The sequence below is a fragment of the Centropristis striata genome, chromosome 3 (assembly GCF_030273125.1).
Source record: "Centropristis striata isolate RG_2023a ecotype Rhode Island chromosome 3, C.striata_1.0, whole genome shotgun sequence".
NCBI classification, from domain to species: domain Eukaryota; kingdom Metazoa; phylum Chordata; class Actinopteri; order Perciformes; family Serranidae; genus Centropristis; species Centropristis striata.
The window spans coordinates 37,763,671-37,778,660 of record NC_081519.1 but is presented as its reverse complement, the minus strand read 5'-3'; the positions used below and the strand labels follow the sequence as shown (position 1 = coordinate 37,778,660).

At 39.3% G+C, this 14,990-nt stretch overlaps 1 protein-coding gene across 1 annotated transcript in view; it reads right to left on the bottom strand.

Annotated features, from left to right (window-relative positions):
• Positions 1-14,990, bottom strand: part of necab3 (N-terminal EF-hand calcium binding protein 3) — a 45,233-nt gene that overhangs the window by 20,127 nt on the left and 10,116 nt on the right. The window contains exons 3-6 of the mRNA XM_059330050.1: positions 6,804-6,912; positions 5,056-5,081; positions 3,630-3,727; positions 1,642-1,778 (exon numbers count right to left, since the gene is read on the bottom strand). Coding sequence (XP_059186033.1) covers positions 1,642-1,778; positions 3,630-3,727; positions 5,056-5,081; positions 6,804-6,912 — 370 coding nt within the window. The remainder of the gene's footprint in view (positions 1-1,641; positions 1,779-3,629; positions 3,728-5,055; positions 5,082-6,803; positions 6,913-14,990) is intronic.

The following is a 14,990-nucleotide window of genomic DNA, read 5'->3' as shown; positions in this document are numbered from 1 at the left end:
TATAGAGTGCAACAAATCCTCATATCCAGCTGGCAATTTGTCAGTTTTTTACAGGTCGGATAAAGCCAGGACAAAGTTGTTTTTGTTCACCTGCCACAAGCGAACCGTCTTATGAGCAACATAACTGACAGAAGGGCAACACTCAAAGAAAAAGTGCAATTACAAATGTATCTGTGACTTCAGCACCATGGAAAGTGTCATGGGTTGCACACAGCACAGTAGGCTACTGATATTTTATTTAATTTATCCTCCTGTCACTGTACTCTCTCTGCCACTATGGAGAAGGTGGGTGGCAGGTTAACAAGGGGCATGCATTTGGTCATTTTGCTAATAAGGTAGTTGACATGCTCCTTCATCCCCTTTCAAAGTCATTGTGTAGCTTCCAAACTCAAACCTCAAGACAAATGTGCTGTAATGCTCAGGAAGCCTTGATTAACCTCAGGTAACAAAGAAAAGAAAAAAACTTTAAATGATTAATATGCAGTGCAAACTTTATACCGACAGACAGTTTGTTAGTGCATAAAAGAAAAACATGAAACTTCTCGTCTGGTCTGCCTAATTTACTTTTTTTAGTGAGGTGTTATAAGCAAGTGTTGTAGGTGCCTCAACATGTTATACAGAGATCATGTTGATGGTTAAGGTTATGAAAAGATGGACACAGTCAAATGAAATCAACTGTATTTTAGAGATACCCATAAGAACATCACTCTATGTCCTGCTTTGGCATTGGATGTAAACCAGTGATGCACTGTCAGGAGAGCAACCAATGGCAAATATTTGGGGCCAAACAAAAAGAAATGGTAACACTTTACAATAACCATCATTTATAGATGGTAAATAGACCATTTATAAATGGTAAGCAGATAGTTTATTAATGTTTAATCACCATTTATAAACCGTATATAGGCCATTTAGAATGGTAAATAGAAAATGTATTAATGTTGAACTATAATTTATAAATGCCAAATAGAAGGTATATTAATGTAAGTTGATAGTTATTTTATCATAACAAACAATTACATTATAATTATTAGTTTATTAACAGTTTTGCACTCATTATAACAATTTTAACACCATATTAAGTATGTAAATGATTACAAAATGATTCATATACCTTTAAGAAATTGTTTGAAAACATTTAAAGATTAAATATGTATAGAATTTTGTAAATGGCTAATAATTGGTTTACAAAACAATCTATAAACATCACTTAGATGGTTACTGTAAAGTGTTACCAAAGAAATTTGCGCAAGGGGCTCCCGATGGCTAATCATATTAGCACATTTTGCAATGACAACTATAAACTCTTTTAAAACTCCCAAAAGGCACTATATGATGCATTGGAAATTTCACTGTTGTCGGACTAATAAAGGAAAATCTAATCTTATCTAATCCAATATTACTGTCATACATATAACAGGCCTTGGTTTGGCTTCTTTGCTTGGATCCCCAAAGAGTCTAGGATTGCCACTGATGTAGAACTATTTTGCCCTGATACAGGATGCAGTGTAATCTTAAGATCTGCCAGTGAATCAGAATCTTGAGTAAGTTGTGTTCAAGGCCATAGTAATTCAATAGATGGCTTCTATAAATCTGTACAAGTACCTCACAATACAGACAGTGTCATATTGCAGTACTCACGGTGCAGGGCTGCTCTGCTCCTCCACAGCCTCCATGGCACACTGCAGGGACCTCTGTAGAGACAGTAGCTGACTGGATGTCTCTCTGAGCATGAACCTGGTGACAAACTGGCCCAACACACTGGCACCCTGGTACTCCTGAGAGATAGAGAGTGACAACCAGAAGGATATGTTTAAGCCCATGATATTCAAACAAAAGCACCACAGAGAAAAGACAAACCACAGAGATGGAGAGAGATATGATTTGATAGCTTCCCCAAAACAACAACAGGCACCCATGAAATGTGTGACAGCGGCAATTAAATAGGGTAATTAATTCTCTGAACACATGCATTATTCAGTACCACATACCCAAATTCCAAGGTGGAAGAAGTTTAATAGGAGACATAATTGCTGCTTGAGTCCCCGAACATGAACGTGATTACGCACTCTCAAAGGAGTCTTATTCACGCAATGTGCTAATGAAGTAACGGTGGTATAGCTCTTTGTCCAAACTTATAATGACAAGTAGCCTCAACTGAAAGTGCATCATGGGATTAGCAGTCCAGAGTACTCTGTGACGGACCACAGCTGCTAACTAGTGATTGCACAATCCTCTGTGGACTTTCCCACTCTGACAGCTTTAAAGAAGAGCCAGAACACAGGAACAAGGTGATCTAATTAAGACAGGATGCATAATTATTCAGCACACATCTCCTCTCCTCTTCTTGTTTAACAAGCATTGCTCTTTCCAACAATTCAAATCCCTGAATCAAGGTTGTTACCTAAAAAAGTCCTGCAGCAATTTTAAACCATCGAGGAAGCAGCAATTAAATGGGGAGACAAATGTTCGGCTTACTTTGGGGTTTTTTGTTAAACGCACTTACAATCTTGGAATATTAAGTGAATATTTTTCTGCAGAAGTTAGAATATTCAAATGAATAGACTGTCAAAACACAGAGCTGACAAGTCAAGCACTGAGCTAGATCAGCAACTAGATACGCAGTTGCTAGTTAGCTAGTTGAGTTCATGTATCCGCCCTGTGATTAAGATCAACTCCAACATTTAATGTGTCCCTCCTTGTCTCTTCCACCAAGTTTCATGAAAATACAGCCAGTTATTTTTCTGTTATCCTGCTGACAAACAAACAAACAAACCAAAGAGTTTCTGATGCTTACACGTTTTTACTAGAGTCTATAAGGCAGACTAGACAGAAAGTTCCCTTCCGTGTCCGTTGTGATGACATCAATGTCCCCGAAAACCACTTTTGTATCATTTAGCCACTACTAAGCAACCACCTTTTAAAAGAACACGTAAAAACTCCAAAATTAACAAGTGAGGGTATCTGCTAATGCATTTTATGTCGTACATCAAAACGCTAACACCTCTTCAGCTTGTGTTAACCACAGACTTTATTTCTGGCATCTAACCAAAAACCAATTAAAAATCCTCATTGAGTTTGAGAGGTGAGACCCCATGGCGATAAAATGCTAACTTACTTCAGGGTTTACAAAGTCATTCCCGTGGCGGCCTATTAAGTTATAATCAACACATTGTATCTCCAGTGTCACAGATGTCAAAGACAAGATACTTAATGAGTGAACTTTAGGTTTAGGTAACTTTATAGGTTGATAGGCAGATTTAGTTTCCCTCACACTAGCTTGCTGTTTTCTGCTGTTCCCAGTCTTTGCGCTAACTTAAGCCTATAAGCATATTTACAACAACGGCAGGCTAAAATCAAGCACAATACACAGGTAATTACTGGAAGTGTTTTTTTTTAATCCCCTTCTTGTTAGCTCATCACTTTTGGGAGACTTGGCGCAGCATTGGCTCCATCTGTGCATGCCAAATTTTTCTCTCAAAGCTAAGCATAATTGTAGCACAAACCCACAACTTTGTGTGTGTGTGTGTGTGTGTGTGTGTATGTGTCTAACTCTTCAATCAGCAGAGTTTTTGTGCTACAAAAGCTTAATTTAGGGCAAATGCTCAGAAAAAAAACTCTAAACTTACCTCTTTAGTTTTGTCCATTGCCTTTAATATGGCAACATTCAGGCTCTCCAGAGCTGAAAGCACACTAAGATACTCCCCCAGATGCTGAGAAAAATATTCTAATAGGGAAAAAAAGAAACAAGCTGTCAGTGACATTGCAATATCAGAACAGTGTAAAGTTTATTTTGACTCATGAAGGTTTGGAGACAAACTTGTATATGCTGCCACGACAGAGCCTAATTAAAACTGCCCTTATCATTAAAAGAATGACAAGGGCAGTGAAAATATCTCAGAAATGTGAGAAAAAAAAGTTAGGTTTTATAAACAAGTGGAGCTGGAGGCATTCAATGCTGACATGCCTGTGCATCAATAACACTCAGTACTCCCCCAGACATGAAATGGATACTGTGTTGTTTAAATCATCACTTTAATTAGCATGTTAACTCCTTCACAAGCTCATATTTATGCCACAAATTCACAGAACTTAGAAAAATGTGTTATTTAAACGTATCAAAGTAAAGGATGTGTGGGGAGAGTGTTTCAAACCAGATAAGAAAAGCAGAGAAAGACTTCAATCCTACTTATTTCTTAGTTCTTAATTAAAAACCTAATTTTACTAAAACCAGAGTGTGAACTCGATATGACACAAACAAATGAGGTTAATAGATGTGCAGCACCTCTAACACTCCTCTCACTGAGATTCAATTAACTTATCCACTTGAACTTTATGCCTCTCAGAAAACATTCGGTGAAAAAGCAAAAAAATAGTCAATGAACTAAATCCGAGTCAATCGGAACATTCTGCCATACAAAACTATCAACTTCTTTTGACGTCAGATGGAAAAGATGCCATTCCCATGCAATAAATTATGCAGAAGTTTTATTCTGGGTAGCACTGGTATTTACAGGTCTCTGCCCTATTTTATCACTTTATTCAGGCCATTTGACACACACATGCATTTTTAACATGATAGAAAAACAGGTCAATAGATCTGTGTCAGGTTTTCTTCATTCTTTTTTTTCCCACCATGGATGGTGATGTTGTTCTTGTTGGTTGCATCATCTTAAAATAGAAATGGAATATATAGAAATAGCTGTCTAAACAACATATTATTGAGCAGAATAGTTAGACATTCTGGGAAAACCTGCTTTAACGCAAAATTCTCCTACCAGCATCTAAAGTGCCAGGATACTCTGTCCAACAATCTGTCGAACATTATCACACATTTGAATGGACATTATTAGTGATTATCAGCCTTGAAGATGTGGGTTAGAAGAGAGTGGTGTCTCATCTATCTCTCGGCAAGTAAGTGAATCAAGCAAACATTTCCAAAATGTCAAACTATTGCTTTAAAGTTTACCATGCCGCTAATTTGGATCCATTAAAAAGGCAGAAATTACAGTACTGTGATGCCTTAAATCAAGGAAAAAGCACTTTCCTACCAACCTGATAGCTTGTCAGTGTCCAGATTGCTGCAAGGCAAAACATAGGAGGGGATGAGAGGGGAAAATATAGAGAAAGTTAATTAGGGAACTTCAAAGTCATGCTGCTTGTTATTTCTACTAGATAGGTTATGTACAGGCTTAATATTAGTATTAGCCCACAGATAAGACACTGGTGCAACAATTAAAACCAGTAAAACCCAAGTTAGCACAGCTTATTTTCTCGTCACAAAGCTGACGCATTTTTTCTGGAAAATAAGTGTTCTGCACTTTGTGATTCTATAAAGAATATTGTGTTGTCTCAGTAGGAATGCATGTTTCTATGAGTGTGCCTTTTCTTTTGAACTTACTGTGCTGTTGCAACAAAAAAGCCCAGCTGAAATCAATACTCCTTTGTTTACCAGTTCAGGCAGAAATGATTACACTGGAGGCTAAATTGTTCTCAGTTTGGTAAAGGCATCAGCGCCATCTCTATATAAAAAGTTCCCCTGTTGCTTTAGTGGCATTTTACAGGTCATTTTCACTGTCAGATGCAGACCATAAGTGAAGCTGCTTAATGGCTTGTGTTATTAGAAGGCTCACACAGAGTCTGTGGCCATAACAGTCCTTGTCTTTTTTTTAATATGCTGTTTTAAATCTCCATTTTAATGTGTTCCCACACATCTCTGTTGCAGGCTACCGTTACATTGACCAAAGAGATTATTTATCTTTTTTATGTTTTCAGCTAAGAGGGAACATTTATTGTACTACGTGACTTTAAACATCATCCCCAAAGCCTGGAAACGCTTTTGGTTTCAGAAGTGATATTGTATAATTAACAGTACTGTTATCCAGAACAAGAACGCCCTTTAATTAGACATTAGAGCTCAGTTCATGCCAACTGCCTGGCGTGTAGTTAGAGAGGTCTGGTGCGTCACATCAGTGACAGTCCCGGTGTACCAGCGTGTCCAAAAGCAATTTATCACACAGTGATGGAAGAACTGGCAACACAACAAAACATAAATACAGAGTCGTTACTGTAGCCAGACACAGTACTCACTGTAATTGGTTAGGTGCACAAAAGGAAAAAAAATCTTACCAAGTAAACTGATCAATGCATTTCAATGTGCTTGTGCGTGGGTTTGTTTATGCTTACACGAGCAACCCTGTGAGACTTGACAATCAGTGAATTCATTATTTTACCTGAGCTGATACATAAGATTTGACGGGTATAGCTTTGCATTCCAGTGTTGCTGCAATGTAAATAAGTTTAAAGTGGAAAAACAGTGAAAAAAAACTTCCCAGAAAGGAGGAAATTTAAAACCATTACATAGAGCATGACAGGCAGAAATGGTTTTCTGCTCTGTGGCTGCACAGTTAAACATTTTCTACAGACCAGTGATTTCTGCAGCAACCCGCAGGCTGATTTTTTTTGATTGCAATTTCAGGGGAGTAGGTTTTTGAAGTGGCTGCAGTAGTCCACAGTATTTTATGTCCAAAAGAAGGGGGTAAACAGTAATTCAGCCTGCTTGAGTTTGACTACAAGGCAGATTTTTCCTGAAGACCTCCCTCCAGCTGTGAGACATTTAGCCTGTAACGGATGACTTGAAAGGAACACATTAACTGTGCCTCTAAGCTCCAAACACTTGCTGTTCAGTCTTTATTTTGATTCTTTACAGCCGTGAAAGGCACATGTTTCAGATAGCACTTTTTCCAAACATTTTTTATTACGAGAGATTAAAATCAGAGTCATTTTCAATTAAAATAACTCACTTATTTTGCCGGCCATCTATGGAGTAGAAAAGCTCCTGTAGCTCCTCAGTAGTCAGGATCCCATCAGCAAAGTAAGCATTGAACTCGTCAAATGACAGCTTGCCATCATCTGAAACACAGGTGAAATATAAGCCTGCATCATTACATAAATAAAGACGGCATAATAACAACAAGGGTGTATTAAGTGCCTTTCGTGAGAACATAAATTCGTAAAAATCGGCCCAGGATCTTCAGGGAAACCCTGGTTATTTATATTTGTGTTCATATTTTGGCTTTATGGTGTCTAAAAACTTGTTTTCTATCATATTAAACTGGGTTACATGTTCAGTTTGCACAGGAACTGATCTATGGTGGTCAGGACCCCCGGGTGATTGCTGTATAAAGATGTAAAAGCATGTGATTAGTTTTAGTCATTTAGTTCTAAAAACAGTGAAAAATAAGTTCAATTCAATATCCTGAAATGTCTTGTTTTGTCCAAGTCCAAAACCAAAATTATTTCAATTTACAATGACTTAAAAAGATACAAAAGCAGTACATTTTCACATTTTTAAAACTGGAACCAGACGACATTTGACATTTTTGTCTTGGTTTAATATTATCTGTAATTTAAGAACATATTTTAATCCTGTATTAAATAACATTTACACACAAATTCATGCTTTACCTAAAAATATAATATAAACTCTATTTCCCTCTGTGTATTGCCCTTTTTTCTTTTTCAGTCTTTTCTTGTTTTGACCAACAGTCAAAAAATAGAATTAAGAAACAATTTTATGTCAACTTTTTCTACAGTTAAAATTGGTGGCATGCACTCAAATACAAACTCAACATTATCTCAACTTTATTCTGTATATATAAAACTCTGTAAGTCGTTATCCTAAAATTGTATTACAACAAAAACTGTGCAGAAAAATTCTACAAACTATGCCTTTAAAACGAAAGAAGCTACATATTGTCAGCAGATTGGACTTCTCTACTTCTCTTCAAACTAGTTAACTGTGAGCACAGCTTGTTGTGACAGACAATGTACGGAAAAAAATCAATAGTGGAAGACAAATAGCTTGGTTGTCATCTGTGAAGAAGTGCCCCTTTGTGAGCCTACTATCAATCTGTCTACTGGCACAGATTACATAGATCAGTCAGCAGTTAGCCTGCCAGCGAGAAACTGCTAGATGTTTTAATCCTCGTATAAAAAAAGAGTCCACAGCAACAAATAGATTGGTGTCTGAGGAGAACATTTCTGAGCCACGATAGACACTCAGGCAATCAGAAGTATATTGAGGGATACAGTGGAGCCAAGATGGCTTGCAGACAAATGTGAAGTATTTGTTGAATCCGGCAAACAGGCTGGTTTTGTCATAGTGGGTCAGACAGCTATACTGAGACAAACAAAAGCCATCCAGCCATGTCATTACTGCACCGTAAACGGAACTCACCACTCATATCTTGCCGTCATGACTGCAGGGTGACTGCTGGCTTCATAACCCCATCGGTAATCCCCCCCAAATAATGACCCTGTCTACACAAAGACAAGGTAAAAATGAGAGCAGTTTAATATGCTGTGCAGTTCCAGTTGGCTGACTCAGCAGCACTGAAAACTCGAAGGGCAAGCTTGAAGACCATCTGTTCAGCTGGAGCCTCCCTGACACTGCTCATCATTACCTCTGACCAGAATGTGTAATGTGCTGGCCGAGACAATGCCGTTGCCACAAAAGCTTATTTTCTCTCTTTTTGATCTTCCTCCTCTCTATATTCCCTTTCCCTCCTCCACGTAAAGAGATAGATTAAGCTGACAACATGACTTTAAACATCTATTTGTTAATGAATGCACGAAAGGTTTCCAAGTTGGCCATGTGCCTCTTTTCCTCTGCCAGCGATACAAAGTGAAACATTAAAATAACAGCACCCACATAGAAATCAATTTAAATAATGTTCCAAGAAATTATGGTATTATGCATTTTAGCAACTCATCAGCATCTTGCACCACACTTTTCTTTTAAAATATAGCATTGCTTGCAGGTATGCAGAGTTTAAAAACTCAATTGGATCAACATAGGCATGCACTATTTATTGCTTATAGAGGAGTGGATGACTTGAAGGGTCATTTTTGTTTTTTTTACAGCTGAACTGAACTGTCCCGGGGCATAAGGAGAACATTATGTTAATAATAATAACTCAGGGTGAAAGCCATCCTGTTGGTGTGGCAACATCACTTATTGAAAATGCCCACTGAAGCTGTAGAGTACAGGTATAGTATATGGTTGAAGCCCATCCATCCATCCATTTTCTTCCGCTTATCCGGGGTCGGGTCGCGGGGGCAGCAGGCTAAGCAGGGCATTCCAGGCGCCCCTCTCCCCAGCCACAACGTCCAGCTCCTCCTGGGGGACCCCGAGGCGTTCCCAGGCCAGGAGAGAGATATAATCCCTCCACCGTGTTCTGGGTCTTCCCCGGGGCCTCCTACCAGTTGGACGTGCCCGGAACACCTCTAACGGGAGGCGCCCGGGAGGCATCCTTACCAGATGCCCAAACCACCTCAGCTGACTCCTTTCGACGCGAAGGAGCAGCGACTCTACTCCGAGCTCCCTCCGGATGTCTGAGCTCCTCACCCTATCTCTAAGGCTGAGTATTGAAGCATGCTTCAATAAAATGTCTTCGTTTCAACAGTTACTGAAAAATGCTCTTCTTCAAATAAAAAATAATGCACGATTAATCAACGCACATCATTTTGAGCAAGGAGGGGCAGCTTATCATGATCCATATTGGCATTCATTGTAAGATGGTGACCGCCGCAAAGAAGTCAGATGCTGCGGTAGAAAGTCCACAAAGGGAGTAAATGTTTAATGTTAGTCATTCGTAGTTCATATAAAAACAGAATGCTCAATCTCTTCAAACATTTGTTGTGTAGAGCGTCAGGTTGCCACAGGCAGCTTGTTTTGCATTTTAACCATTCAGAAAGCAAATATTTCTCTGTTATTAAATGCCTTGTATACTTTGCCGTTTTACTAATTTTAATGCCATCTGTAGTTACTCTGTGGTTCTGAGAATAAAGCATCCTCCACATGTCTGTATTTTCTCTCACAGTGTTTATTTGGAAGGCTTCCTATATTTGGGGTGCCAAACTAGACGGGCAGCAGTTATAGTCAGAAGTGACACTCTTTATAATCAGTTTGATGGACTACTGATGAGGACTGGCAGTCTGCTCTATTTACTTTGACAGATCTGGGTTAGATGTCTTCCTGAAGGAGGCTGGCCGCAACAGATACACAGGCCTCTGTGTTTTTCTACTATTATTACAGAGTTTTAAGGATAATTTGAGCATATTTATTTATATTTTGTGTTGCTTGTTTATTGCTTGGTTATTTACTTCTCTTAATTTGTACATTTTGCAAATTTTGTTTTCTTTAACTTTTGAGTGTCGAAAGGCTTCTCCCACATTGGAATTTCCAATTTGCAACATTTACTCTAGAATATGAGCCATCTACATGCAAAGAACCTGTTTATGCATATTAATAAATGGAAACCCAGCTGTGAAGCAGCTTGCCATCTGCAATGAGTGCAAAAAAGGTAAAATAAATTAAAACTGGAGGGCTGGCTTGGGTTGAGTTAAGGGTTTGAAGTGTGGTTCTGGAGGCGGAGCACTGCCTGAGTAAGAAGATGCCAATCAAAGTCCTACAAATGCAGATCTGTGATCAAAGCCACCAGCAGGTAACTGATTCATATAAGGTGTGTTTCCACACATGCATGTGGCCCCAAACACCTTATAACAGCCAACAGAAATAAGCTGTTAATCTGATCTGCCGCATGTTTGCACAAAAACAACAATAGCCAACTTTAACTACAGCATATACGTATAATGAAAACTTGAAGTCTTGTGAATATTTTTTGCTGAAAGAAATGGCACAAGCAGTAAATGTATCCATCTATCTCACATACATTAAACGTCAAACAGAAATGCAGATTTTAATCTCCAACCCGATCCCCCAGGGGTGGTGGTGACAGGTGGCGTCGAAAGATGGCATTAGAAGCATCAGGAAAAGGCAGATCCACAAGCAGATGAGGGGATTATGTGTTTGCTATCTTAAGACTCATACCTGTTGGCCTCCTCTCAATTCCAATTTTTCTCATCCTCACTTCAATCACGCTTCTCTTTTGATGACTTGAGGGATGCGGGGATGCTGGAAGGATGGATGGATTGATGCAACACTTATTTACCAAATGGGGCATCCTTGTTCAGTTTCATTCTGCAGTGATGTTCATCATTTATGATGCTTCCACAGCTGTATTATTAATCCCTGGGCTTGTACTGGTTGCACTGTTCTGCACAGATGTGTTGTCTAGAATTTGTTTATGAAGTCATTTTGTGAGCTGAAAGGGTTGAGGGAGATTTCTGGAATTGATAGGTATCAATTCCAGAAATCTCCCTCAACCCTGAACATCTGGTGACCCAAACCTGCTATTGGTCATAATGAAACAGCTCAGATATTGCTGCAATCCAGGACTGTATCACTACATTCATCCTCTTACAGTGTTATTAGAGCAGCCGTAGTATTCTAAAATGCTTTCTAAACAGATTACCAACCACAACGCCAGCTGATGCCTCTAAATTAACAAATCATTCGTGCATGGTCTAAGTTGATCAGTTTGCAAAAGGACTCATAATATACACATTATGTAAAATATGAACACAATTTATGAAGCATTGCTCCCATCATGTTAATGTGAAGCTATTCCTGGAGCAGAGAACAGAACAATGAGTTTTCTTGAGAATAACTTAATCATAGTCTGCAAGTGAATCATATTTCTACATCAGCAGATGTTGTTGACCTGGTTTTAAAAGACACAGGAGCAAAAAAAATGATTTTCTATGTCTTGTTCACTTGAAATGAGACTAAAAAGTTGTTTATTTCTTGTTATTTATATCCACTGTTTTTGAAAAATAGAATATTCCTGTGTTGTGACTGAAAAGCTCAAAAGAACAACAGTCTTTTTTTTATAAGCATGTCATCTAGTGATCTCTAAGACAAAAACAAAACACAAAAGTCTCACATTGATGATCGGGTAGAATAAAAAACCCGAACGTAACCATTTATCACTGGAGCAATTTGTCTGAGCAGCTGTTCCATTTGAAAAACAAAAAAAAACACACCAGCATGTTGAATGCAGTTGTGGCAGAGAATATTCACAGCACATCTGAGAAAAAGCCACCATCAAACTGTGATATCCTCTTTTTAAATGGAACAAAGCGTTAAAGCCTTCATTCAGCCAATTGCTGCACAGGAAATTGCATTATTACAGCAAAATAAGAAAACAGCTATAAATCACTCTGTGGGTTGAGTGAAGCAATACGCATACATTTCTTTTTAATAGTCAGCCAGAAAAACAATTTATGAATTCCAAGGTGAGAAAAATGTTTCCATAGAAAGAGTAAGGCTGGCGAAATGTGCTTATTCTGCAACAGGACACAGACAAATATGTGGCCTTGATCCTTTAAAAAAAAAAGTGAGAGTACTCTAAACAAGGTGCTCACATGACCAGAGTAAACAAGAACCAATGAGCAAGTGTGGAAGTCCTGCAAAGTAGGGCACAAAGTAGGCCGCGCTCTTATCTCTCCAAAGGTTAGTCCCATTGCAGCCTCTCCTAAGTGGTTTATAAATTCCCATGAATGCATCACAGCTTCTGAAGCAACCAGCATTGCGAAGAGAGTTGGGTGTTGTTTCTTCATGCCAAACTCCTATATACCCAAACCATTTCAGATGTTGATATTCTTAGTATCAATGCTCTACTTAGGATGTGTTCCACCAGGCCATCTGTGAGGAAAGCTGTGATATAAGCTGCCTTTTAGCTTCCATATCCTGATTTAAGCCTCTGTGCTTCTTTTAGATATCCTACTGCTTCTTGATTCTCCACCACACTAATTGTATGAAGCTAAACGATCCACCACATTGGAGCAGATGTCAGGTGAGAAGCAAGGTTCATTAAAAACTGAGAAGAAGAAGAAGGTTTGATCTTTTCGGCTATCACGCTGGAAAGCATGTGCTATATTTATGGGAAATTTGAATATCTAGATAGCAAAGACAAACATTTCCCAGCTAAATCTGACGTTTATTTTTGTATAAATTGACTTGTTTTTTAGACCTTAACTTTAAGCTGCTATACAGTACATATCATGCACATAAGATTGCTGATCTGTGACCATTTTGCCAATTAGGTTGTGACAGCTGGGGTTATGTAAGACGGCTAATTATCCTCAAGACTTCAAGCACATGGGTAATAGTCATGTGCTTGGGCCGCAAAATGTCAGAGAACATGAAGTGAAGAAGAGTTTGATTCAATTCTTCAGATTTTCCTGTATGCTCTTATTTTATATTTTTTAAAAATCTATCCTATACTCAAAGTCCACTTGCAGCTTTTTCCACAGTTTTTCAACTGTATCCATCTTTTTAAGTCAATTGCATTCCCTTGGTTGTTATGGCGGTGGTTAAGTCAAGTCAGTTTTATTTATGTGGCCGAAAATCACAAACCTCTCATGGTTGGTGAATATGAGGCAACAGGGATAGGACCCAGGTGCAGGCAAAGTAGGCAGATTAAGATTGGAAATAAATTATGGAAATAAGAGGCAGGAAAGTCTCAGGTAACAGTTTTCAGAATCTAGTGAACAAAGGAACATGGCAACTTTGACAACCCAGGAGAGTCCGTATGGAAATTAAGCAGTATATGTGCTACTGGGCTGATCAGAGGGAGTGGGAAGCAGGTTAGTGAGTGGGTGGGGTAATGTCAGGCAACTGCAGGGCTGATGAGGGAAAGTGGGAAGAGGTGAGCATGTGGGCGGGGATAGTCAAATGACTGCGACTGAAGGGAAAGGGATGAGTGGCCGCTGGGAAAGTCTCAGGCCACGCCCTCTCAAATGGACGCTCACTCAGCGTGTCTCCATTATAAAAAAAGACCCCAGAGGGATTTACGAGACTCCTGAGGTGACATATGGTTTTCGATCGTTGTGTAATCGATTAGCAGTTTGGACCGTGACATCACATACGAGACGGATTAAACACTATGGCCACCTTCTCTAACTGTGCACAACTTCCGCCGCTGATCATAAACAAACCAGCATGGCTAACTGTGCACAGAGTAGCTGCTGATCATAAACAAACCAGCATGGCAAATTGTGCACAGTGTAGCTGCTGATCATAAACAAACTAGCATGGATAACTATGCACAGAGTAGCCGCTGATCATAAACAAACCAGCATGGCTAATTATGCACAGTGTAGCTGCTGATCATAAACAAACCAGCATGGCAAATTGTGCACAGTGTCTCCGCTGATTATAAACAAACCAGCATGGCTAATTATGCACAGCGTCTCCGCTGATGATAAACCAATGGTTATGCTAACTGTACACAAAGTGTCCACCACTGATCGAGAATTAACCGCTATTGCTAACTGTGCACAGAGTGTCTAGTGCTTGTTGTAAACAAACGGAGGTCGCCAAGTGAACACATACTGCTGCAGCACATACACACTGTACTGCTACAGAATTAACTGTTAGCCTGTTAGTATTGTGCTACTGTGCACCTCTCGCTATGCCAGACTGTGCTATGAAAGGGCAGAATATCACGCCTTCACGGGATCACTATGAACGCCCTAAGGCGAAGAGCTGGCAAAGATATTTCCAGCAATATAGCGGGGATTTGCGGGTACACACAATGAAAGGGGCTTATGTTTTTTGTCGCTTGTGACTACTAGCTACTTAGCAGGCTTTTACAAATGGCGCGTGTTGTTGTGGCGTCAAGTACTAGTCACATCCTGCTTAGTGTTCTATCCAATCAGTGACCAGGCTTTTAGAAGAAAAATGGAGAAAAATGGCCCTGCTCCTAGACAGGGCCAAAAAAAGTCTTGGGACGGCTCATATTCAAATAAGGGGCGTTTCAGCGAGTGTGACTGGCCTTATTATTCCGGGTATTCGACTGTAGTGGAAACACGGCTATAGGCAGAATGTGACTAAATCACTTTATAGGCAAGCTCCAACCTCCAGGCCTGGAAAGTGAACCCAATGTGGGAAGTGACTTAAACCGGCATTCTTTCTAATGACCAGCAGCAGTCTAACTACTTTATTTCTCTTTTGATTTATTATCTCAGTAAACATTTTCCTAATGGCTTTATGGTCTCAATCGCTAGTTTCAAGTCTTTTT